General features: G+C 47.2%; 1 protein-coding gene across 1 annotated transcript in view; it reads right to left on the bottom strand.

The window, feature by feature from the left end:
* Herc2 (HECT and RLD domain containing E3 ubiquitin protein ligase 2) overlaps nucleotides 1-25,290 on the bottom strand; it is a 147,309-nt gene that overhangs the window by 4,495 nt on the left and 117,524 nt on the right. The window contains exons 74-87 of the mRNA XM_051174266.1: nucleotides 24,999-25,124; nucleotides 24,487-24,642; nucleotides 23,851-23,966; nucleotides 23,525-23,723; nucleotides 22,601-22,815; nucleotides 17,301-17,478; nucleotides 16,354-16,515; nucleotides 14,335-14,426; nucleotides 13,776-13,915; nucleotides 7,358-7,545; nucleotides 6,646-6,843; nucleotides 4,317-4,400; nucleotides 505-646; nucleotides 117-311 (exon numbers count right to left, since the gene is read on the bottom strand). Of these exons, the coding sequence (XP_051030223.1) occupies nucleotides 117-311; nucleotides 505-646; nucleotides 4,317-4,400; nucleotides 6,646-6,843; nucleotides 7,358-7,545; nucleotides 13,776-13,915; nucleotides 14,335-14,426; nucleotides 16,354-16,515; nucleotides 17,301-17,478; nucleotides 22,601-22,815; nucleotides 23,525-23,723; nucleotides 23,851-23,966; nucleotides 24,487-24,642; nucleotides 24,999-25,124 (2,191 nt within the window). The remainder of the gene's footprint in view (nucleotides 1-116; nucleotides 312-504; nucleotides 647-4,316; nucleotides 4,401-6,645; nucleotides 6,844-7,357; nucleotides 7,546-13,775; nucleotides 13,916-14,334; nucleotides 14,427-16,353; nucleotides 16,516-17,300; nucleotides 17,479-22,600; nucleotides 22,816-23,524; nucleotides 23,724-23,850; nucleotides 23,967-24,486; nucleotides 24,643-24,998; nucleotides 25,125-25,290) is intronic.

Below are 25,290 nucleotides of genomic sequence, written 5' to 3'. Positions count from 1 at the left end.
AATGGCTACGCATCACTTCCATTCACTGTTGACTTGAGGTAGGTAAGAGATGCTACAGTAACGTAAGGGTGGCCCAGGCCCTCCGGGGCCGTATGACAGACAGCTGAGATGCCCACCCAGGAAGCGGAGCATGCTGCGGTGCACAGGTGCCCGGGTGGCAGGGTTCAACAGGTAACAGTCTCTGTTGGCGCCGGACTCATCCCTGCCATTGGGAGTCACAATCAGAAGGGGAGTGAGTCCGTTCTGTAGCTCCTCACAAATCTCTGCTATGGACTCGCTGTAGCCACCCCCACAGTCATCCACAGATTCACCTGGAAGGAAAAGAGAGTCGTCGTCATCGACACACACAGGCCACCCAACCCCGCCTGCAGGAACTGCACCAGCAGGGGCTGCGTGGCTGCTCTGCACCTGCTGCAGATGCACCATTCTGCTTGCCACGCCCGGCCCCTGCCCCGAGCAGCTAGAGCAGCTACATTCTTCAGAGCATGCACAGCCAGATCTCACCCACAAACTTGACTTTCCAGACTCGGTGAGGAAGCAGCAGGCTGTCAGGACTGAAGGAACTCATCTTAGCGCACATCTGCCCAAAGACAGACTTGGTGCCATCCGGACCGGCTAAGCCACCTTTACTTCTCGAGCGCTTAACCTAGAGAGAGGAAGAATGAAAGCGTGAGATGCCCAGCAGCAGAAAACACACAGCTTGGAAGCAGCTGAGGGGAAATCTGCCTGTAGGATCCTCGAAACCCCTCCCCTTCACTCCATACTCAGAGACCCTCCCTGCCCCGGACACTGGCCCGCCTTACCGCCTCCCAACACTTTGGCCCCTCCGTCACCTGGATGGCCTCTGCCAGAGCAGGTCCCACAAGGAGGAGCAATTACTTCACTATCTCTAGCAAACACATGGTGGGCGGTTCCCACAGAGACAGATGGGCTCTGCCTGTGACCCTGCACCTCACTCCAGGCTTCCCAAAGCTCCAGTTCTAAGACAGTACCGAACTTTGCAGCTTCCCTGCCACAGCGCCCGTGTGCTAGGACTTGAAGCGCACAGATCTCTGCTGCAGGCAAAGCTGTCTCTACACAAACAAAGCGGTCCGGGCCACTCCACTCTCAATACCTGAGGTCACCTAGCCTCTGGGTCATTAGTGACACAGCGCGGCGGCTTACTTGTTGCATCTGAACATACTTTCAACAACGACACATGCCACCGTCACTGTTTACAAAGGGCTGGAAGCAAGGTGCTAAAACCGGATCCAGCAACACTGCCTTTGTGTGGATTTTCACACTGGGCAGCATCAATGACTACAACTGCCAACTTCACTACACAGTGCTTCCTGCGGACTGAGACAGACATTCACATCTTAAACCAAGTTTCTCTAAAGGCCAAGGCTGGAAATACTACTCAGCCATGGTGACAAATTCCCTGTTTGTTCACTGTGCTGACCTCTGTGCGACTCTAGGCCACTATACCTGTTCCCACTGCACTCTCTCTGTGACCCCGGCTCTTACCCCACACTAACACCAGGGAGGTAAGACCAAAACCTGATGCTGACGCAGACTTTGACCCTTCTACAGTTTCTAGACTCAGCCACTTGCTGTGAGGTGGTGACAACAAGCTAAGCTTTTTATTATGAGTCCTCCAGCAAAACCTCACCATCCCCAGCCAACTTTTGTGACTCCCAGGTCAAGCTTAAACTGCTAGCTTTCTTCAACAGCACAAGGAACCACAATTAAGACCATAAATCTAAGACAAAGGACAACAAAAACCGTAACTTCCTACAAAATGGCCTTTTCTCTGGTCACACACTCAGTCTACCGCACGGCGACCCTGGAAGGGATTCATACTCTCCAGAGGAGACTAGCTTCAGAAAGACAAAGGAGAATGCCCACAGCGACAGAGCTGCCACAGAACCGCCACGGAAAAGCGCCAGCTGGAGCCCAGCTGCCTGTTTGTCTACAAAAAAAAAAAAAGGTACCGTGCAGACGCATGTGCAAGCACTGGCAGGAGACAGACCTACACATAGGCGGCGCTTTCTCTGGACAGAAGCACCGGTGATGTTGGCTGACTTTATTTTGAATTTTCCCAATCTGAGTTAACTCTGTAGTAAATTTAAAAAGTAATTTGAAGCAGGAGTGGTTCGCTATAATCCCAGCACTTGGCAGGCGAAAGTAGGAGCCTGAGGCCAGTTTGAATTATACACAATTATACACAGAAAGACACTGTCATAACATCCCCAAGACAACCTTCACCCATCGACCAAAAAGAAAAAATCATGCTAAATATTTGTTTTGGATACTGGTACTGAATCTTCACAATTTCCCGGTATCAAAGAGCGTTATTTTCATAACAATAAAAACTCCACAGGGGCTCAAGGCCCCAACTCTCCCTGAGAGTATATTGACCCTCAGGGTTACTAGAATCAGAGGGTGTCACTTTCTTCAAGGCGACAGCCACTGACACCTGGTAAACTGCCCAGTGATCCAGTAAATAGTACAAATTAAATTCCGTGGGACACACGAATATCAAAGCCCCAGAGCACAGAGGGACTTGCAGGAAAGAAGCAGGGTTCGGCAGGAGAGGGAGGGAGGGAGTCTAAGCGAGTCAATCTCAATCGGGGTGGTGGCTGAAGCTCATTATACAAAAGAAAAGGAGCCCTGGCTAGGAAGACAACCTGTGTGCTTACAGCTCTTGGTCCTTTCCAGTGGGCAGTGTTAATCTTCAGGGACCTGGTGACGTGTAGCATCATTTTACATGTCAACTCAGGGAGGGAGAGGTATCGCATGGCCACTGTGACTCAGTGCTGGCATCTTGAATTCACCTTAGACCTACTAAATCTTTACCCCAAGAGTCTGAGTTTAGTACAAAAACAATTTTACCCCAACATTTGAGGAACTTTCAACCCTTCAGAGATCATACTATAAGCTCTGGTGCCCAAAGACTACAGATGATGGAGGAGCCCCAGACGTCAGTCTACACTGCACATGGTCTGTGTGTGTGTGTGTGTGTGTGTGTGTGTGTGTGTGTGTGTGTCTGTCTATGTGTGTGTCTGTGTATGTGTGTGCATGCGTGTGTGTGAGAGTGTGTGTGTGTCTGTATGTGTGTCTGTATGTATGTGTATGTCTGTCTGTCTGTCTGTGTGTGTGTGTCTGTCTGTGTGTCTGTCTATATGTATGTGTTTGTGTGTGTGTGTATGTTTTCTTTTACAATCTGTCAGTTTTTCTTTTAACATACTGAACATCTTTAAAGACAGAATCATGGACATAAGGACAAACAGGAAGCATGCACTGAAAATCTACAAGGAAAAAAGACAGCAAGCAGCACGTGCACGGAAGGACTCCTGGCTCCAAGGAGCCTGTGGGTCTGCCTGAGACAGGAACCTGACCCGGGGATGTACAGCTTTCCTTGTCCTTGCAAGCTTCAGCACGCACGTCATCCAAGGTGGGGAATAAAAGCTTTCTCATGGCCCTGATTAAACAGCCATTTATCTGTGGGACTAGATGACCAACTTACAGTTAGCACTAGGTACTGTGACGGTCATCCCTAGAGACTCCATTCCACCAATGTGGTCACATGTGCTGTCCAACAAAGGACGAGAGTTTGATCTCTTCACTCAAAATGCCCCCAAGTACAATTCAGAAAAAATTCTTGTCAAGCACTCAACATCAGGATAAAAATCATGTGTTAATACAAAGGTTGAGTAACAAAGAATTTGTTCTTCATGGCTGCGTTTCTGATCCAAGAGGCGAGGCTAATTTCATTTGCGTGCTAAATGTCAAATGCCATGCACTATCACAATCACTAACTGGGATCCCTCTGTATTTTTAATTAACATTCGTAAAGTTTAAGTTTATGTGTGCTTGGAAGCAGTGTTAACTCAGAAATGGCCTGTTCTCCCCTTTCCAATACCGCTTTACTAAACTGCAAAACTCAGAGTCGGGAGGTCACAAGGCTCCAAGGAATGTGAAGTGTTCCATGTTATAAAAAAAACAACACAAACCCACAAGTTACACGAGAGTGACCTAGCTTTGCTTGTAACAAACATGCAAAGGTCACAAAGGGGAGTGGGCATTGTCACCTCGTGGGGAAAATGCAGCTGCCCCTCACTTTACCTTTTCAAACGTCTCTTTGCCTGTGCTTTTGGGTTATGAAAAGCAAATCTTTCGTATTTGCACATACACAACCCCACGCCCTCCGAAAGCCTCCTGCATCACAGAGCACTATACACAGGAAGCCGGCTCCTCAAGCCTAGCAGTGCGGGGCCCCTCTTGCTCCACGGAAGCATCACCTGTACAACTGTCAGGCTGGGGGAGGCAGCTACCTGGATGCGGTTCAGCTCCACCACAGGACCGTGCTGGCGATCTCGCACCATAGTTGCTTGCACTACTTTTCGGAAAGCTGCTTCCTAAAAGGTGAAAAACAGAGTTTAGTCGTAAGTAGAAATCGGCATGCTAAGAGGAACCATGCCACCATTTTACACCCTCTAAATTCTGAAAGTCAGACTTCCTTAAGAAGACCAAATGGCTGCCCTTCTCAGGGTATGAGATAGAGCCACGTCGTCTAGGAGACTGTATCCAGAACTAGAGAGTTTGTGAGCATGACTGACAGGTGAGCAAAGAAGCAATTCTCTCAGGAAGAGCAGACAGGAGGGCTACAAGACCGAGACTCCCCTGCCAAACTACACGTGCAATAGCGGCGGGGTCTGATGCTGAACTTCCTTACTGCGTCAGAGCAGCTGTGAGTCAAGAACTCACCGGTCCATCCAGACCTGGGGGGTGAGGGGTGGGGCAACACCCAAGAAACCAGCGAAGACGCCAGAACAAGCGTGGGTACCACACTAAGGGTGTGTTCATCATCCAGGAAGGGGCACTTGAGGGGCATTCAAAGGAAACAGAGCCAATAGTGGATGTCAGGCCTCCTGGCTAAGGGGCAACAGTACCCCTTTTCAGAGCTGGGGAGGGGAAGAGCTGTAGAATCACAGGGCCTCCTGCAGATCCTAAGCCCCCCTTCGAGATCAGACTCTTAAGAATTCCAACCCATGACAGCAGGGATAGGGACATAAAGCAACCCCAGGACACTAACAGGAAGAGAAGACTTGGGTTTGGTCGTAGAAAAGCATCTAACGCCGTGCCTTATGCACAGCCTCGCCTCCACGTGCCTTCCTGGAAGCCCTACTCACGCCTGTGGCCAAGTCCCTCCCCCAAGAGAGCTCTGAACCCCTGGATGCCCAGACCCCCTCTAGTAGCACTGTTGGAAGTGCTCTGCTTTGTTTGTTCAAGAAAAGGTCTTACAACTCCTGTACACTGGCCCTGAACTCATTATGTAAGCTAGGATGGTTTCAAACTCACAATTCTCCTGCCTACACCCCCAAGGTCTGGGACTATATGTATTTATCACCACACCCAATTCCTCACTGGCACTGAGTCAGAAACAGTAAGACTCCCTACCTCTGCATGTCTCCTGTAACACCCATCCAGGGCCATCTAGTAGAGGCTCTCGGCTGCTGGGGTCTTCCGACACCCAGTGTCTACTGCCCTCCACTTTTCTGCCTCACTGTAGAAACCCCAATGTGGGTTCCCGCAGCCTGTAGGAGGCATACTCAAATCACTTCATACAGAGTGCAGCCTGCCGCTTACGTCATTCCCCTTTGCTGCCTACTGCCCTCTCTTTGAAAGATGAAACAAAGTAAAAAGGACAAAATCAACTTTGCTATCTTTTTTACTTACTGGAAAAATAGTTGAAATTAGGTTTCTTCCTGCACCTACCAGCACAGAAACCATCTTCCCTTAAACACCATCTTTACTGCTCAGCACCCTCAGGCACAATGCACATAAAATTCCCTCCTGCTCAGTAAAACAAAGCCCATCGTAAAAGAGAGGAAATGTTTGGATATACTCTAGAACAGCTAAACTTATCAATAAGAATAGACTTTACTCCTTGGTAGCATACATCAAAGAATCACAGCCCTTCGGGGTAGGAAGGCCTTTCGCTCACCTTCTGTGATCTTTTTCATACGCAAAGCTCTATGCCTGCCTGCTATGCAGTGAGTCCCTGCTAAGATCACATTAAGCTGCCACCAGACATTCAGCAGCTTACCCTTGTACTTCTCAGCCTGACCTCCCTTGGAGGAAGCCCTGATTAACAAAAATGTCAATAGGTCAAAATCCATCCTGTGACCGCTAGATGGCAGCATTCCTCATTTTCGCTGTCCCTGTTAAATCAGCCTGCAAGGATCGCCTCCTCCAAAACCTGGCACAGAGCTTCTCTGGGACCCAGCCTGACCTAAGGATTTTCCCCTCCTGTGTCAGCAGAACTGACCACAAACCCTCAGGGTCAGGCAGGCAGAGAAAACCACCTGCACAAGGCTTGCCTTCGTGGGGTTTTCTCTTTCTTCCTTTCTTCCTTTCTTCCTTCCTTCCTTCCTTCCTTCCTTTCTTTCTTCCTTTCTTTTTTGGTTGCTTTTTGTTTTGTTTTGCTTTTTAAACAAACATGTTCAGAGTACTTAGAACTGGCTGTCACGAAGGACACACTGAAAGACCATTTGCCGAATGAAATAAGGTCTGTATCTATAATCCCAGAGTAAGAATCTTTGTTGAGTAAGAGCTGCTGAGGGTAACAGTGCCCCTGTGCCCCAGACTGCTACAAAGTACCTTTCCCTGAGATATCAAGATCCCTCGAAGAGTGTCAAACCCAACTGAAGGCCCGAGCCCTGTTTCGTCAAGAGAGCCCTCCAGGTCAAACATGGGGATGCAGGGACAGAAGAGCTCTGAGATGTGGTGCAGCAGCAGCAGTCGGTTCCTTAGGGCAATGATGGGGATCTCCTGCAAGTGGTTGTACTCCATGGGCACCTGCAACATCCAAGGCTCACTGAGTCTACCAAGTGGCAAACGCACAGAAAGCTAAAACACAGCCTTATGATTTCAGAGATTAGTCTGTACGACTCCCCGTGTTCTTTCTAGCTAGCTTGATTACTGGGACAAATAACGTAAACATCGAAGCATGTTAAAGGTATTAGTTTACAGAAATACATTTACCAAGCAACATGTAGGCCACTTACATTACCAGCTATTCTGTGCAGCTTACTGGCTAGTGTGAATATTAAGGTTCTTTTTGTCTACCCTTTCTTGCTCTGCGAGGATTGATCCCAGGGTCCCCATATGACAATTGAGTGGGCATGCTACACTGAGCTATGCTCCCAGCCCAATACTACAGTTATCAGTGCCACTGTTCTGTGGCATTACAGCAAAACACCTCTATAAACGCACAGTTCAGTCATGAGCCGTACGCTGCTGCACCTGCATGATGGTGAACACTAACAGTGAGCTCCACTCCGGCACACGTACCTACCCACATGGCACTGACCTGTGCAGGAAGCTTGCCGGCGCTGGCTGGCTTGCTGGTTGACCAGGAAAGGGTGTGTGCAGAACCACAGGCCACACGGTTGACCTTCTTGCCCTGAAGGGCGGCCACCAAACGAGGTCTCTGAATAGCATTTGTTGTTCCATCTCCCAGCTGGCCCTCATCATTGTCACCCCATGTGTAAACTTCACCTAAACGGAGTAAACGGGAAGAGCTCAGATGAGAGGAGCGGGGAGCGGGGAGCGCACAGCCCCGGCGGCGTCTCCCCATCACACTGGCGGTACTCACCGCCCTTCTGTTTTGTCTTGGTGTTCACCTTGCTAAGCATCAGCTTCTCAAATGTCATCACACACTAATCACACATCCAGACGTAAGCACATTTCCCAGAGCCCTCTATAGACCTGCTGGCCAGCACACCTTCTCTAGTCTGGTCCAGTCCATTGGTTAGTTCACTGGACCACATACGCAATGGCAGAGAACGAGCAACATGAAACTTAAGGACACAGTCCTAAAAACTTACACAGCTCCTGAATGCTGAACAAAGGAAGAAAAGTCCGCTTTTAAGATGAAGAAATCTGTTCAAGGACATGAACCCTTTCCCAGTCGTTTATAACCTAGACCTAAGCTTTGGGCTGAACTTAAACAGTAAAGCACTATCACAAAAACAGTCTTGGGTTAAGTCGTGTGTTGAGTAGAGCAGATACGAGGTTTATGTTCTCTGGATACAAGAAATGCAGTCCCCTATGGATGGGTCATGCAAACATTAAGTGTTACTTTCTCGAGTAGCATTGCTCTGTGATCAAGAGCGATGTGTCCATGCCCGGCTGCTTCCCGAGCTCCAAGAATTCAGTTCTAAAGGCACAGGGTGAGAGCCTGAGCACTAACTGTCAGAAGACATTCCTGGAGAGGTGACACTGTTTGAGAAAAGGATGCTTCCACGCTGGGGTGGCCCTAGCTGTGTGGCAGCCTGTGACAAAGCAAGAGCTCACAAAAGCGAGAACAAAAATTATAGGATGTGTGCCACATAGTGAAGAATGACTACACTATTACGTGGGAGATACAATGGTCCAGATTTATCTCCAAAAGAGGAAGGAGTTGTACACGTGAAAAGCAATCAAGGCAGAATGTACCCCGTGATGCTGAATGGAACTGAGGGAACACATATGCAATCCTCAACCACAGACACAAAGTGCAGGTGTGTGTGCTTTTCACACACGTTTCCTGGCTCCAGTCAATATGGTGGCCCAGAGAGCATGCATCCCTATCTCAATGACTGTACCCATCACCTGAATCTATCTTCTACATGTCATTCTCTAAAGAAAAACCAAGGGATCCCCTGGCCCAGACCCAAGGATATGATTGGCCCACCCCAACATCCACCCCATCCATGATCGGCTGGAGCAGGGGAAGGGACCCAAAGCTGCAGGATCTCCACAATGCAGGATAACAACAGGATGTCCAGAAGTCCCAGTGAGGGCCAGTATCAGCAGGGTAGTAGAAACCACAGGCCTCGAACTAGACCACTGACTCTTTGCAATGAACATAGCAAGATACGTGGACAAGGGGTCCCAGTGGGACTCAGGGAGTCACTGTGTCACATCGCAGCTCTCACGAGGGACTCAGGGAGTCACTGTGTCACATCGCAGCCCTCATGAGGTTTTTAAGTTTTCCCCTTTTGAATTTTTCTTTTATTTTCCTTCTTTATTTTTATTTTATTGGGGGTGAGCAGGGGCAGAGGGTGGGTGCAATGGGATAGGAAGATGAATGTGATCAAGATACACGATATAAAAGACACAGAATAAAGAAGGAGAAAAGGAAGGAAGGAAGGAAAACAATAACAACAAAACACAAAAACAAGGGCTCTCTAAGGAAGCAGCCAGATGCAGGCGTTGGGCACAGACATACGAAAGACGAACCAAGAAGCATGTATTTGGTAATGAGGCACATAAGGAGATAAACCCAGCCAAAAAGGGTCTCATTTGAAAATCAGCATAGCTAGCAGCATTTAATGGAATCCAGGGTTATCACTAAAAGAAGGAGGAGTATATATGTAGACAGAGAGGAGGCCAGGATGAGCTATGGTACTGAACTATGTCAGGAAGCCACGAGTCCCACACAGACACAAACAAGTAAACGACTCAACCCTCAGTGCTGACAAGTAAAAGATAACAATAAGCTAACAAAATAGGGTGATTTTCCTTATAGATACTTAGTAATTACAAACTATTTACACAGAGGAAAAGCCTGGCAGACAAGAACTTAAGCAAGTAGTTGGTGTTAACATGAGTGACGGGTCCAAAAAAACCTTTAAGTCACGTGAAAGGATGGCTTAAGAACAAACCAGAGAGCCAGGCGGCTTGGTCAAAAGGAGATATAGGCTTGGCTGGTTGTCACCACTTTCCACATTCCCAGGCCCTGTTTTGTTTGTTTGGTTGGTTGGTTTTTGCTTTTTCATCTAGGAATCTAAATTTCCTTTCCAGGCCCCAAGGCCCTCCCTCAATCCACTCCACTCTGGGCTCTGGTACCTGGAGCCCAAGACCCAGGCACCCTAGCCCTGGTATCTCTGGACCTGGGATTCCAGTCTTTAGGAGCCAGCATCTAGGATCTAGAGCTCCTGAGTTGAGATTCTTACAGATGTGGGTCACCTGGGTACCTTCAAGCCTTCCCTGAGTCAATGACACCTATGGCCAGACCTGAAGAACTCCTGGGTCCAAAATCTACCTCCCATCTTCTGGAGATCCAACATCACACGAAAAAATAAAGGACATCCAGTGTCTACACCACTTGAGCCTCCCAGAGCCTGTGAATACACAACTCCCAAGTTCCCTCCAAAATTCCGGCCTCAATTTTCCATCCTAAGAACCTCTAGGTTCTTAAGGAACTCCTTGGGTGCAGCTCAGATTAACAGATGATCACCCGGGCCGGAAGTTGGTGGCACACGTCTTTAATCCCAGCACTAGGGAGGCACAGACAGGTGGATCTCTGTGAGTTTGAGGCCAGCCTGCGAGTGCCAGGACAGGCTCTAAAACAATATGGAGAAACCCTGTCTTGAAACGCCCCCCCCCCAAAAAAAAAAAAACTCACAAAAAAAAAAAAAAACAAAACAGAAAACGGGAGAAAAAACCAGAAGGCTGACTCCAAGGGGTGGTAGCTATGGATCCCACCATGAACAGTGGTCCCATGCAGGCTCCAGACAGGACCACAGTACAGCGGCAGTTAGCTGGGGCTGTTCCTGGGACCAGTTGCACCATGCCCTCCACGCCAGCTGCTGTGCTGCTCCAGTGCTGGCTGCAGCGGTGCTGGGTTGGGATCGTGGGGGCAGGGGGTGCAGCACCGGGGAGACCACCTCCCCACCCCCAGCATGCTCCTGCTTGACTGCCTTTGCCTTCCCTGGAGAGTCGCTGCTGGGCCAGAGCCCTGGGCCATCAGCCCTGCCCTTTTCTGTACACATCAGCACGGGCTCATCTTTGGCACTGCTCCCGTGTGCCACCCTTACAGCCATCAAGGGCACATACTGGGAGTAGGCAGTGGTGGCGTCCACCTACCACCGTGATCCATCACTACACACCTTGATCCATCACTACACACCCTGATCCATCACTACACACCGTGATCTCATCACTACACACCGTGATCCATCACTACACACCGGATCCATCACTACACACCGTGATCCATCACTACACACCGTACACACCATGATCCATCACTACACACCGTGATCCATCACCACACACCCTGATCCATCACTACACACCGTACACACCGTGATCCATCACTACACACCGTGATCCATCACTACACACCCTGATCCATCACTACACACCGTACACACCGTGATCCATCACTACACACCCTGATCCATCACCACACACCGTGATCCATCACCACACACCGTGATCCATCACTACACACCGTGATCCATCACTATACACCGTGATCCATCACTACACACCCTGATCCATCACTACACACCGTGATCCATCACTACACACCGTGATCCCATCACCACACACCGTGATCCATCACTACACACCGTGATCCCATCACTACACACCCTGATCCATCACTACACACCGTGATCTCATCACTACACACCGTGATCCATCACTACACACCGTGATCCCATCACTACACACCCTGATCCATCACTACACACCGTGATCCATCACTACACACCGTGATCCATCACTACACACCGTGATCCATCACCACACACCATGATCCCATCACTACACACCGTGATCCCATCACTGGGAGGTGAAAGCAGGAGAGGAAGAAGTTGAATGTCATCCTCAGCTACATAGCACATTAGAGGCGAGCCTGGCCAACATGAACCCCATGTCAAAAAACAAAAAGCAAGCAAACAAACAAAAGCAACAAGAAAACCCAGAACCAACTCTGTAGGTGAATCTTCAGAGCAACCACGAGAAAAGTCCAAATCCCAAAAGATCAAGGGAGCAGCACGGGGTAGAGATGCATGACAGAGCTCTGTAGAACAAGTGAGGCTGCCAGCCAGTGCCTCGTGCACAGAGACTGCACACTCAGGGCCCTCCCGGTCCTCTGCCACGCTCTCCTGACTTGTTTCCAATTTCAAAGACCCAGAATCAGCCAAACACAAGACTCCTACGTGCATGCTACTTAAAAACACACTGCGCTCATCCCTCACCCCATTCTTGACAGAATAAAGATCTGAGGTCTATAAAAGTGTTCACAATTTAAATTTAAGAACTTGATTTTTTAAAAAGGTATGCCCTGTTCCCAGCACTGGGAGCAGGCCTATCCCTAATGCTTAGAGTGGCTTTTGGAACCTATTCTTCATACTGGGCTCCCTCACCCAGCCTTAATACGGGGGGGGGGCGCTTAGCCCTATCCCAGTTTGGTATGGCATGCTTTTGTTGACACCGTGGGTGGCCTGCCCCTTCCTGAACAGAAACAGAAGAGTGGATGAGGGGGAGGGGAGGGGGAGGGGAGGGGAGGGGGAGGGGAGGGGAGGGGGAGGGGGAGGGGAGGGAAACTGCAGCCAGACATAAAATAAATGAGTAAATCTAATTTAAAAACTGTCCTAAGTTCATCAAGAACTACAGTGTCATTTTGTCACAATCCATATTAGTTGCTTACTCAGTTAAAAGCTACATGTTTATGCAAGTGTGAATGAATTCAAAGGGAACACACCTTAGAAAGACTGTGCAAGCTAGAAAGCCCTCACTACCACAGCAGACCCTCATGGCTTTCCTGACTTAAAAGCACATTTAGTAGTCCTGTGGTCTTGCACTTTCTGGAGGGCCTAGGGGGGTGTTTTCTTGCTCAAGTTGTTGGGATGACTGCGTCTTCATAGGATGGAAATTCTGTTTCCTTGCTGGCTGTCAGCTGGTTCTGGTCCCAGTCTCTGGACCCACAGCACTTGCCAACTGTTACCCCCAACCTGAAAGTCAGCAGCAGCAGGCCCAGAGCACGTCACTCAGAAGGTCGCTCTGTGCCACCTCCCTGACTTGCCGTCTCCTGATCGGAAAGATCTAGTGACCGCTGAGACTCCCACTAACCAACAGTAATTTCCAGGCTGCTCGACAGCCCTGACTCCATCTGGATGGCCCCTCCGACTATGTGTCCAAGCCCTCAAACCTTCCCATGGCCCCCTGGTAGGGCTTTCTCCTAAGTCTCAACATGAAGTCCACTCACAGCTATGGTTTGCTGCAAGGAGAAGACACGGGGCCACCCCAGCCAAGAGGGATCCCTGGGACAGACAAAGGTAGGGAAAGCAGGTACAAGGGGACAATACACTACTGTCCCACTATTAAGGTGTGAAAACAAGTGTCAAGTGCTGTTTTCCAGGGACGATGACTACACACTACAGTTAGAATTTTCACAGGGGTGGACATCAGTCACCTGGCACATCCTTAGCTCCAGACCCCGGAGGAAGGAACGCACCACACAGACCCCATTATATAAACAGTTTGAGCTCAGGGAGTCCTACTCATCACCTGGAGAAGGAGAGAACCCTGTCAGGATAGAGTTCCCAAGGGCTGACCCACAGCATGCCAGTCCGTGGACTGTATCCCAGGCCTCTCTGCATAGACACACAACACAACATACTCATGAGTGTAACCCTGGGGACTGAGACAACGGGGCCAAACCCTACCCTCAGCCTCTGTAGCTACAGTAGAAATCACCGTACACCAGTGCTCCTCAACCTCTCCAATGCTGCGGCCCTCTGACATAGTTCCCCACGCTCTGCTGATCCCCAAACATGAAATTATGTCACTGCTACTTCATAACGCTATTGTGAATCGTAATGTAAATATCTGATATGCAGCGCCTGTGAAAGCGTTGTTGGACCACAAAGTGGTCACCAGCCTCAGGCTGAGAACCGCTGCTTTAGACAACCTGGGTTACAGGCCCGTAATGTGAGGCGTGCACCTACCGTCTTCTGTGCAGCACACACAGTGCAGGGAGCCAGTGGCAATGGCAATGACTTTCTTCCCCTGCAGCCCCTGGACCTGCCGAGGCCGCCGAACATGGTCATCAGATCCGTGGCCCAGCCGGTGATAATCACCTTTGCCCCTGCAGAAAAGGAGAGTGTGGAGCTTATGGGCTACGGTCATCTGCACGCCTCCCTGCCACCACCCTGGTGTCAGCCACACACTCTAGCACCCACATCACAGCCCGGCACAGAGGTCGACAAGAAGGAAGTTTAAAACAGTTCCGATGGCCGTAGGGGCTGGAGAGACGGCTCAGCTACTGAAAGAACCCGCTGTTCTTCCAGAGACCCAGGTTCAATTTGAGCAACAACATGGTAGTCCACTGTTATCTCTATCTCCAGTTCCAAAAAATTAGGGCAGCCTCTTCTGGCCTCTGTGGGCACCAGGCACACATGCAGTGCACAGACATACGTAGACATACATGCAGGCCAAACACCCAAACAAAATTAAAAATTTTAAACTATGGTTTTAGTGAGACTGCACAAACAGAATCTGACATACCATGTATAAACAGCTCCAGATTTGGTAAGAGCCACAGAAAACTGAGATCCACATTCCACTTTAACTACTCCAAGGCCAGTGAGAGAATCAATCTAGGAAGGGAAAAGATTCAATCAGACAGGCTCCATCAAGGCCACTGCTGGCTGTCCTGGACTCTGTAGAGCAGGCAGGCCTTGAACTCACAGCGATCTGCCTCCCAAGCGCTGGAATTAAAAAGACGAGCTGCCACCACCTATTAGTCACATAGAATATTTAATATAATATTAAAATTAACGTCTATCACAACCCAAGTAGTTTCAGAAAGGCAGCAGTGTCACGTGACAGGGCACGTAAGGCCCAGGACATGTCGCCAGGAGAAGTCTGAAGTCCCCCTCCACGGCTGACAGGAAGGTTCCAGTCTCCAGTAAGCCCTGTGCTTGTCCTCATCTGCTATCAGCACTGTGAGACTCCAAGACCCACAGACAGCAGCGGAGAGATGGGAGACTGGGTCCTGTCCATCTGTCCAGGTCAGCATAAGTAACACGCCCCAGTTAGCAATCCTGTGACAAGTCGTGACTGCATGTATACCCGGTGTCTGCCCTCTACATCCTGTGTCCAGCAATCCCATCAGGCCTCACTTCTCTGGTCACCGGTTCTCCTTACCCCACAAACTTTGCTCCTTGTCATCTGGGTGTACGTCTCCCTACTGAGTTTCCCATAATTCACTGTAAAACTAACTAGAACTTCATTCTCTCCACTATTCCCTCTGGACCTCCTGCTCTATCACAGTGGTCACGGTGCCACAGTAATATAGCCCTCCAGACCTCCCCTTGTGCACCACTCTATATTCAGATGTAGAAGGCCTTCCGTAGTCGGCAAAGTCAAAGGCAAACTGTCTTTTCATAAAAGTAGAACCCTGAACAACTTTCAATGAGTTGCAGTACAGATCTATGCTGGAAAGGGGGAAGGGCTACAGACGATGGGAACGGAGGCCACCACCCTGAGATACACATTCAGCATTCAGCATCTCAGTGTGAGTGAGGGAGGGAGGATTTATCTTTTTTCTTTCCGACAGTTTCATTAAATAACCACATTAAGGCTTGAATTTACAACTGAGGGACTGTGATTATAGCATAAACTACTATGCCTCACATGAATTTTCATCTTTAAAATTTTAAACTGACTTAGACTGAAAACATCATTCTGAAATCAGTACAGTTACACTAGGAAGCACAACTCCAAAACAAAAGCTACGTGGTTGGGGCCCAGGACCTCCCTCAAATGAGGGCCCCTGGTATAACCACCTGGTCAGACCCTGTCCCAGGATGCCTGTGTCCCCAAACCTCTCTGCTCCATATCTGTGCTCAGCAGGAAGGACACCACTCCAGCTGTACAGCACCACCACACGCACACACCGCAGGGCACAGAGCAAACAATCAGATACACTGATCCAGTATCATCTAAATACATTGTTCCCCTGCATCTCTGCACACAAAGACATCCTATCAGTGTGACATTAAGAAATTGCCTAGTCATTTACTTCCTTAAAAAAAAAAGACACAATGGACCCCTAACTTGGGGCTGTGGAGTTGGTGGCACAAGGCCTCTTCTCTTTGCTTTGAGACCCATCCAATCCACTAGGAGCAAGCTCTACTCTATACCTACATTAGCAGATAGGAGCAAGCTCTACTCTATACCCTACATTAGCAGACAGGAGCAAGCTCTACTCTATACCCTACATTAGCAGACAGGAGCAAGCTCTACTCTATACCCTACATTAGCAGACAGGAGCAAGCTCTACTCTATACCCTACATTAGCAGATAGGAGCAAGCTCTACTCTATACCCTACATTAGCAGATAGGAGCAAGCTCTACTCTATACCCTACATTAGCAGACAGGAGCAAGCTCTACTCTATACCCTACATTAGCAGACAGGAGCAAGCTCTACTCTATACCCTACATGAGCTGATGTGGCCCCTATTTACCACCGAGAAGCACACTCGAGGGAGAGCAATCTGGGTTGCACACACAGGAAATACCTTCATGGGCACTTTGCAGCCGTCACTGCCTCCTCTGCCAAGCTTGCCGTAGTCTCCATCTCCCCAGGACCAGACAGTATCGTCATCAGTGAGGCACAGGGTCTGGGCGTCACCGCTGCCACAGGCAATGTCTATGACACGGTGGCCCTGTAGCGCTTCCACCTGCAAGAGAAAGAAAGGATGAAGGGTTCAGTGGACAGTACACAACGGAGCTCCCTGGAAAAAAGGCAGTGTAATAGTGTTCCCACTCCGTGACTACTTAAGACTTCACAAAGAAAACCTTTAATAATTCTTCATAATAGAAATGCATTCCTCTGTTTGAACAGAGTAAATCTGAACAGTAGGAAGCAGGCATCAGGGTCCCTGTAAGCCAACCATGCAGCACCATGAAGCCTGTACACTCACCCATTTGTGAGGAGTACATATGGACCAACCCTTTGTGAGGAGTAGATATGGACCCATCCTTTGTGGGGAGCAGATATGGACCCATCCTTTGTGAGGAGCAGATATGGACCCATCCTTTGTGAGGAGCAGATATGGGCCCATCCTTTGTGAGGAGCAGATATGGACCCATCCTTTGTGAGGAGCAGATATGGGCCCATCCTTTGTGAGGAGCAGATATGGACCCATCCTTTGTGAGGAGTAGATATGGACCCATCCTTTGTGAGGAGCAGATATGGACCCGTCCTTTGTGAGGAGCAGATATGGACCCGTCCTTTGTGAGGAGTAGATATGGACCCATCCTTTGTGAGGAGCAGATATGGACCCATCCTTTGTGAGGAGCAGATATGGACCCATCCTTTGTGAGGAGCAGATATGGACCAACCCTTTGTGAGGAGCAGATATGGACCCATCCTTTGTAACGAGCCCACTTCAGCACCCTGGCAGGAGCACACACACACACACTTGGGCCTGGACCTGGGCCTTTAAACCCAGTGCCTTCTCACCAGTTTTGGCTTTAACTGGTCCTCGCTGTCACTGTGCCCCAGGCGGCCATATCGGCCTTTGCCCCATGTATAGAGGTCCCCAGCGGCCGTGACACAGGCACTGTGGGCTCCACCAGCAGCAACATCAACCACTTCAATTCCTCTCAGGGACTCAATGACGCGAGGGCGGTCACACGGACTGCAAGGAAATAAATATGACGGAGACATATTTTTATTCTTGTATATTTTAAAAATTTAAACGTGTTTAAACAAAAAAAATCTCAATATTTCTGGCTGTTATGTATTTATTCAATGTGTGCCTCTAAATATTCCTTCTTAGTCGAGTGATTATTAAATTAATAAAGAAGAACCATTTAGAGCTAAAAAAAAAAAAAAAAATCAAAATTTCATGATTTTCTATCTCCTGTTACACAGAGTAGCTGAATGCTAGAAAGTAGGGTGTTCACAGGTTTAAGCCAGGCCTGTGATGTGTTTTTGAAAGGTCTAAGAGCCAGAGAAGGCTTTGTCTGTGTGTAGATGGGTGGTAGGTGTGGGGGGAGGGCCCTTACTCAGTCTGCTCAACACGCTATGACTACTGTGCTCTTTTTATATCGACTTGCTTTCTTATACTGACCCAATCAAAGAACTGCGGCATAATTGCTTGCCGTTTCATCATATAGTATTAGTCTTCTGTATACTGTTGGATTTGATTTCTAAGAATTCTTACTATGTGTGTAGATGTAAGATACTGATTTGTATTTTCCTAATAATTTCTGAATCTGGTTTTAATAAAGATAAAGCTATTTAAGACTGCAGCTTGGTGGCTGAGAATTTGCCCAGCATCTTAAAGACCTCAAACAGAGAAAGACAGGTTTAGTGACGCAGGTCTGTAATGCCAGGAGGCGAGGAAGATCACAAGTTTCAGGCCAGCCTGGGTTATTTTAAACAGCAAAATCTTGTCTCCAAAAAGAAAAAGAAAAGGAAAATCGTGGAGAATTCTCCTTTTTCCTCAGCGTTCTAAATCAGAAATCACCAGTCATTTGGTTTGGGAAATGTATTTTCAGGAAATTAACATTTTGAGTTTGTGGGTTGTTGGGTTTTTTGTTTAAGTTTGCCCAATCTTTAAAGTCAGGTCTGTTTCAATAAAGCTGCTCATTAAACTGCGGTTTCTGGGCTGGAGAGATGGCTCAGCCGCTAAAGGCTAGGACAACCACAACTCTAAACTGTGGCCTCTGCTTGGTTTGAGACAGTCCTCGATGGCCCAGATTCACTATGTACACCACAGACAGGCCTGGACTTAACCTGTGACCACTACCTTACCTCTCCACCCAAGTACACTGACTACAGAACAGCATAATCACACTTGGTGGGTTGTTTTGTTTTAATTTTAAAGATCTGTTTATTTTGGTGGTCTCGGACATAAGCTCAGGCCCCGGGATAAGCTAAGATGGTGGGCAAATGCTTTAACCACAAATCTACATCTCCAGCCTTTGTGATCTTGTCATATCTGCTGTGAAAATGTATTTTGCGTGATAATGATATAAATATTGTGAGTCTGCATTTCAGCATCAGTCTTGAAAGAAGTTTTCTTGGTCGTATTTTCCTTCAAGGGCTAGTTTGCCTACTATCTTCTGGCTTCCAGGTTAAGGACTCTGACCCTCTTTCCTGCTCACTTTGAGTTACATTTGTCTTTCTTCCTATAGGAATTCCTATAGTATAGTGCAGTACACATCATGGTTTTGTTCCGTTTTTGTTATTGTCTTAAAAGGTATTTTACATTATCACTTTCCTTCTAAGCACTAGGTAAGTCAATTTCACTTTCATTGTGCTTAAAATTATTTTATTTTTCACTCATTCTTTGATGAATCAGTTATTTTGATGTTTTAATTGCTCTTCTGGCTCTTGGCTCTTGAATACACAAATGTTTCATTTGCTTTCCAAGCATTAGGGGATAATTTCCAAAAATCTGTGACTGGTTTCCAATTTAATTTCCTTGTAGACAAGAGAATAAACTCTGTATAAACATAAATCCTTTTGCTATACAAAATCTGCTATATTGTGATTCAATGTATAATCAATACTGGTTGGTGTTAAATGCACATATGAAAAGAATAGAATTTTGTTTGGCACAATTTTCTAAAAATGTTAATTAGGTCAAGTCGGCTGGCAGTTACCCAATTTTTCATCCTTTTCATATTTTTAATCTTCATTTTTACCGATTATGAAAGAAAGGGCATTTAAAACCATGACCATGGGGTTTGTGTAATTTATCCTTGCAACTATAACAAATCTTTCTGTTACTGTTTCTTCTCTGTGTTTTGTCCCCAAGTGTGGCTGTGCACAGCATGAGTGCAGTGCCCGCAGAGGACAGAAGCGGGGGCTGGGGACCGAGCCCAGGGCAGGCCATTGCTCCAGCCCCACAGCCCTAGACAGCCTTCGCTTTCATCAACCTGCAGTGTCTATTAGGTGTCTAGGGTTAAAGTTTACTATTTTTTTTTTTTTTTTTTGATGCCCTGACTACTTTATCATGAAGAAATACTTTAGTCCATGTCGATATTCTTTGCTGTGAAAATGTATTTTGCATGATATTAATGTAAAGATTGTGAGTTTGTTTGCTTTTGGTTAGTATTATTAGCATGGTTTACATTTCTCCATCATTTCGATTTTAGTTTACTGTTAGTGTGTGCCATGCTCATCAACATGTGTGGGTGTGGAAACCAAAGGACAGTCTTTTTCACTGTTTTGGAGACAGCATCTCTCTCTCACTGACTTGAAACTGTCAGGTTTGCTGAGCGGACTAGCCTGTCTCTGCCTCCTCATCCCCAGCACGGGAGTTACACACATGTGCACAATGCTCCCTCTGCTCTGATTTAACATGAGTTCTGGAAGTCAAACTCAGGTCCTCAAGCACACAGCAGACTAAGCAGGCCCTGCCTACTTCTGAGCTTCAGGTCACTCCAGCTGATGGAAACATATTTGGCTTTAAGATCACCTTACCCTTTAAATATTCCATTAACCTACTGCAGCTTAATCAAAACCATCCCAACTGCTTTGCTTGAGTCTACTGTCAGCTTCCTCCGGAGGAGCCTCCCCCCTCCCCCCATGTTTCTTTTGTTGAGATTCTTTAAGATTATTGTACCTGTAAGTTCATAGCTAGTAACCAATTCTGAATTTCAGTGATTTCTTAAAAATCTTCCATCCCCTCTCTTTTAAGTGCTCTTTATAACTCCGGATTGTTTCTATTGTTATGTCTCCCAGTTCACTGACCATTTTTCCCCCCTTTGGGCATTAATTTCATATAATTTATTTTTCCTTCCTGTGAATGTGTTTTTCACCTTTAGGATTTTCATTTGGGCATTTAAGTAATTTTTAGGCTGTACTTACCGGGCTTGGGCTTTTACGTGCTTATTCACAACTCTATCACTGGCATTTGTGAATCAGTTTTGATTGACTAGTTTTTGTTCTCAGGTGGGCTGTATTGTTTTGTACTTCTGCATACTTGCAGTTTTTGAATGGATACAGGACATTGTAAAGTTTACCTTGATAAGGGTTTATGTATATTCATAAAAATAACTGGGCTTTGATCTCTATTATATAAAAAATGATTTCAGTTTTTAAGTTTTGGTGGAGGACCCAAAGCCAATAGTATATGATTTATATTTTCCCCTGCTACTGTATACTTATATATTTATTGGAATATGTGAGTGTTGTACTTAACAGGTAATTGTAGCATATGCATGCAGTATCCACAGAGGTCATGACATCCCCCTGGAATTGGGGTTACAGATGGTCATGAGCCCCCAACAAGGGTACTGGGAACCAAACCCAGGTCAAAGGTGCTCTTCAGCCACCTCTCTAGTTCTTAGTGATTACTTTTTGTTCTCTAATTGCATATGAATTTCTGGGAGCTCGGTAGAGCTCTGTGAGTACCACGGAATGTTTCTTTCAACCGTTTGCAGGGTTTGTTCTTAGGCCTCACATCTGATTGCCTTGCTGGGTTCTACAGGTTTGTGAGGTTTCTGCAAGCAGCTCTCTTCCCTACTCTGTGGCACTCTCTGGACACTCTTTTGGCCTCCTTAGATCTCTAGTTCTGTCATCTCTAAACTAAAGGGCTCTGCCACCATCTGCCAGGGTCTCTTCTCTCCTCCCTATTGTGACAAGGAAACTGTCACCAGATGATCTACTGGGGTAAGCTTTTGAACTGGGGAATCTTATATTGCTGTCTGATACTCCGTGTCTGCTGTATATTTTGTCTGTTACTGTTGACCTGTTTCTAAGCTACATCTCCATGTGCATTGTGGGTGGCAGATCCAATCAATCTCTCAAAACAACTGAGCCTGGTTCCTTCCCCATCACTTAGGCTATCTCTTCCATAGCTATAACTTCGGTATCGTGTAACAACACACAAAATGCCCAATGTGATGAATTCAGTGGACAGTAGCAAAGTAAAAGACAAAAAGATGCTTAGTATTTGTAGAACTTGGGAATAAAAACCTCAATGTTTCCTTCCCAGTACAGGGAGGGAATATGATAAGCCCACACAGTGACCTAGGAACCCACACAGTGACCCAGGGGCCCACACAGTGACCCAGGAACCCACACAGTGACCCAGGAACCCACACAGTGACCCGGGAACCCACACAGTGACCCAGGGACCCACACAGTGACCCAGGGGCCCACACAGTGACCCAGGGGCCCACACAGTGACCCAGGAACCCACACAGTGACCCAGGAACCCATACAGTGACCCAGGAACCCACACAGTGACCCAGGAACCCACACAGTGACCCAGGGGCCCACACAGTGACCCAGGAACCCACACAGTGACCCAGGGGCCCACACAGTGACCCAGGAACCCACACAGTGACCCAGGGGCCCACACAGTGACCCAGGAACCCACACAGTGACCCAGGGGCCCACACAGTGACCCAGGAACCCACACAGTGACCCAGGGGCCCACACAGTGACCCAGGAACCCACACAGTGACCCAGGGGCCCACACAGTGACCCAGGGGCCCACACAGTGACCCAGGGACCCACACAGTGACCCAGGAACCCACACACAGTGACCCAGGGGCCCACACAGTGACCCAGGGGCCCACACAGTGACCCAGGGGCCCACACACAGTGACCCAGGGGCCCACACAGTGACCCAGGGGCCCACACAGTGACCCAGGGACGCATTTCTGACAAATGCGCCATTAACATGGTGTACCTTGAGCAGGGTATGACAAGTGTTCTAAAAGGCTAAGAGCAACACACTGTAGCAACACTAAAGCAAACCAGAGAACCCTATTGAAAATGGTATTTTCACATCCTACCTTCTGTTGCCATGCCCCAACTTCCCATCTTCTGCCTCACCCCACGAGTAAACTTCCCCTTCTGAAGAGAGAGCAAGGCAATGCTTTCCTCCTGAGTTCACAGCAACTTTCTTAATGGACACGTGCTGAATGGACTCCAGTAATGTTGGAGTAGACACTGACTCTGTCCCTCCGATCCCCAGTCTCCCGCCAGCACCATAGCCAGTCGCGTAGAGCTAAGAAGAGAGAAGGCAAGCATCCCTGCATTTAGTCATTACTCAAAAGAATTAGCATTCTGTACATTTTTACACCAGAGAAAATTTTAACTTACAGTTAAAAAAAAAAAAAAAAACTAGAAAATTTTCACATTTTATATATTGTTATGGTTTGTAGAAGGACTCTCCAAATATCTATTGTAAATGCCTTGGTCCCTAGGGTAGTGTTTCTAACAGATGGTGGGGATTTTGAGGTTTCAGCCTCTTGGAAGAAAACCCTATGGGTTACTGGTGGTATGTCCACAAAGGCATAACTTCAGGACTATACCCACTTCCCCCATCCAGTGTTTTAAGGATAGAGCTCCCTTCCTCTCACCGGAAAGGAAAAACCATACGCAGGGAAACTGAAAAAGTACAAAGATTTTCTTCCAGAGCATGGCTATCTATCTACAGAGAGAAGACTGGCAGACATCAAGAGTCTATGATTTTTAAAAGGATGCAGCTACCAGATATAGTATACTTCAAAATAAACATATGTATAAAGTAGTTAAAATACATCTAAAGATTATACAGACATATGTAAGGCTGCTACCAGCTTCTGGTGATATCATAAGCACTCTTCAGAAAGTATTTAAATACAAGTCCTTACATGTACAAGAATCAAACAAAGCATCTACTCATAATTTGTCACTCTTACTGAGGGCACGACACAAAACCAGAGCACCCTTACCTTGCCATCGGCTGTCACAGCAAAAAGCGTCTGCTCTCCCCCAATTAACTGCACTGGTCTGAGCGTGGCGAGTGCTTCGCAAGGAGTGGGAACTTTCACTTTTGCGCCTTCAATCCCTCCAAGCTGCCCCCTGTGGTTATGCCCCCACCCATAAATGGTTCCACTACCACCGGCAGAGAGAGTCCAGTCATCCGGTCTCCTGCAAGAAACAGGAGACGATCACCTGTAGTGAGATAGTCCTCCGTACACGTTACAATCACCTATCCGATGGGCGAAAGCACCTTGTGTACAAATGCTTGCATTGTCTCTGGGCTCTGAGAAGATACCTGTTCATCCACTGCACAAGCTGTTCATCTTGCTCTCTCTTAAAGATGCTGTGGCTCTCATGGAGAACATTCATATTTTCACTGTCTGCCATTAACTCACGGATCTTCTTAGCCACCTGCAGAACACCATTATGAGAGTCTGAATCAAACACGCAAGTCGGGTGTGGTGATTCACACTTGCAACCCCGGCACTTGTGAGGCAGAGGCAGGAGTTTAAGGACAGCCTGGGCTATCCAGTCAATTCCGGTCCAGTCTAGGATGTAGTGTGAGACCCTGACTTACCCTTTCTTCCTTGCAAAAGGACAAAAAACAATTAAGGTAAGAAAACAGGAGGAATCGTTAAATGGGAGTATGACAATATACAAACATCAACATCATGATTTTATACTTAATATGAGAAATCAGTATTATCACATCAACTGTGAGATGGTTAAAAAAAAAAAAAAAGCCCATACCATATCATTATATCTCAGTTACTTTGCTAAAGAACTAGTGTTAATTGAAATTCACCTGTTACAGTACCCGTTTCTATCTATGGGTTCCTTTATAAAACAAACTGTAATCTTATTATATTAGCATCTTTTTCATTATATTCATATCTCAAAAGCAATTCCAAGAATAAATTAATGTTCTTACCTCATCAAGAAACAGACGCGGCAATGGGGTTCGTTTGTCCAGGGCCACAGCGACACGGGAGGCCATGCAGTATCTTCGGAACCAAGCCCACTTATGAGTCTCAGCACAGCAAGGGAGTGTGTCTAATTCTAGGTCACAGGCAAGAGCTACTAGCACCTGCAGTAAACAAAATTTTGGAAACGGAATACTCAGTTTGAGCAAAGGTGACCGGCTGCTATGCTGAGATTTGTGGACACTTCCTAGAGTGAATTTCTAGGAACACAACAGCTTCTGGAGACACGGGACCCCAGACCAGCAACTGCTATAACACCCACAGCATACTATAACTATGGCATATAAAATAAAGGCTTTGATCGCATACCCATTTCTTGGGATATATTTCATACAGCTCTTCAGTGATAGTAAAGACTGCTCCCAAAGAGTTCTAGGACACAGCACACTACCCTAACAGCTCTCAGTGGCTCGTGCAGCCAGAGAGCAAACTACCACTTTAAAACCAGGTCAAACATTACCTTAAAGAATGGGCTATGGAGCAGCTGTTTGCCGCCTCTCACAATAGGGTCTTCATATTCAAACTGCCTTTGTAAAGCTTCTGGAAGGCCTTTCACCAAAGCAGCAAGAGCACTGCCTGTAAAGCTCTTAAAAGCAACAAAACACATGCTATTATAGAAATCCAGAATGCAGGGGAGCCTGGCTCTATTCCATTCCTATAACTAAAGGGTTTTATATCCCCTCAAAAAAAAAAAAAAAAAAAAAAAAAAAGAGTATTTAATTCTAATTAAATTCGAAAAAAGTATGCATCTA

Source organism: Phodopus roborovskii, unplaced genomic scaffold (genome assembly GCF_943737965.1).
Source record: "Phodopus roborovskii unplaced genomic scaffold, PHOROB, whole genome shotgun sequence".
In the NCBI taxonomy this organism is placed as follows: Eukaryota; Metazoa; Chordata; class Mammalia; order Rodentia; family Cricetidae; genus Phodopus; species Phodopus roborovskii.
This window is presented reverse-complemented; position numbering and strand designations above follow the sequence as displayed.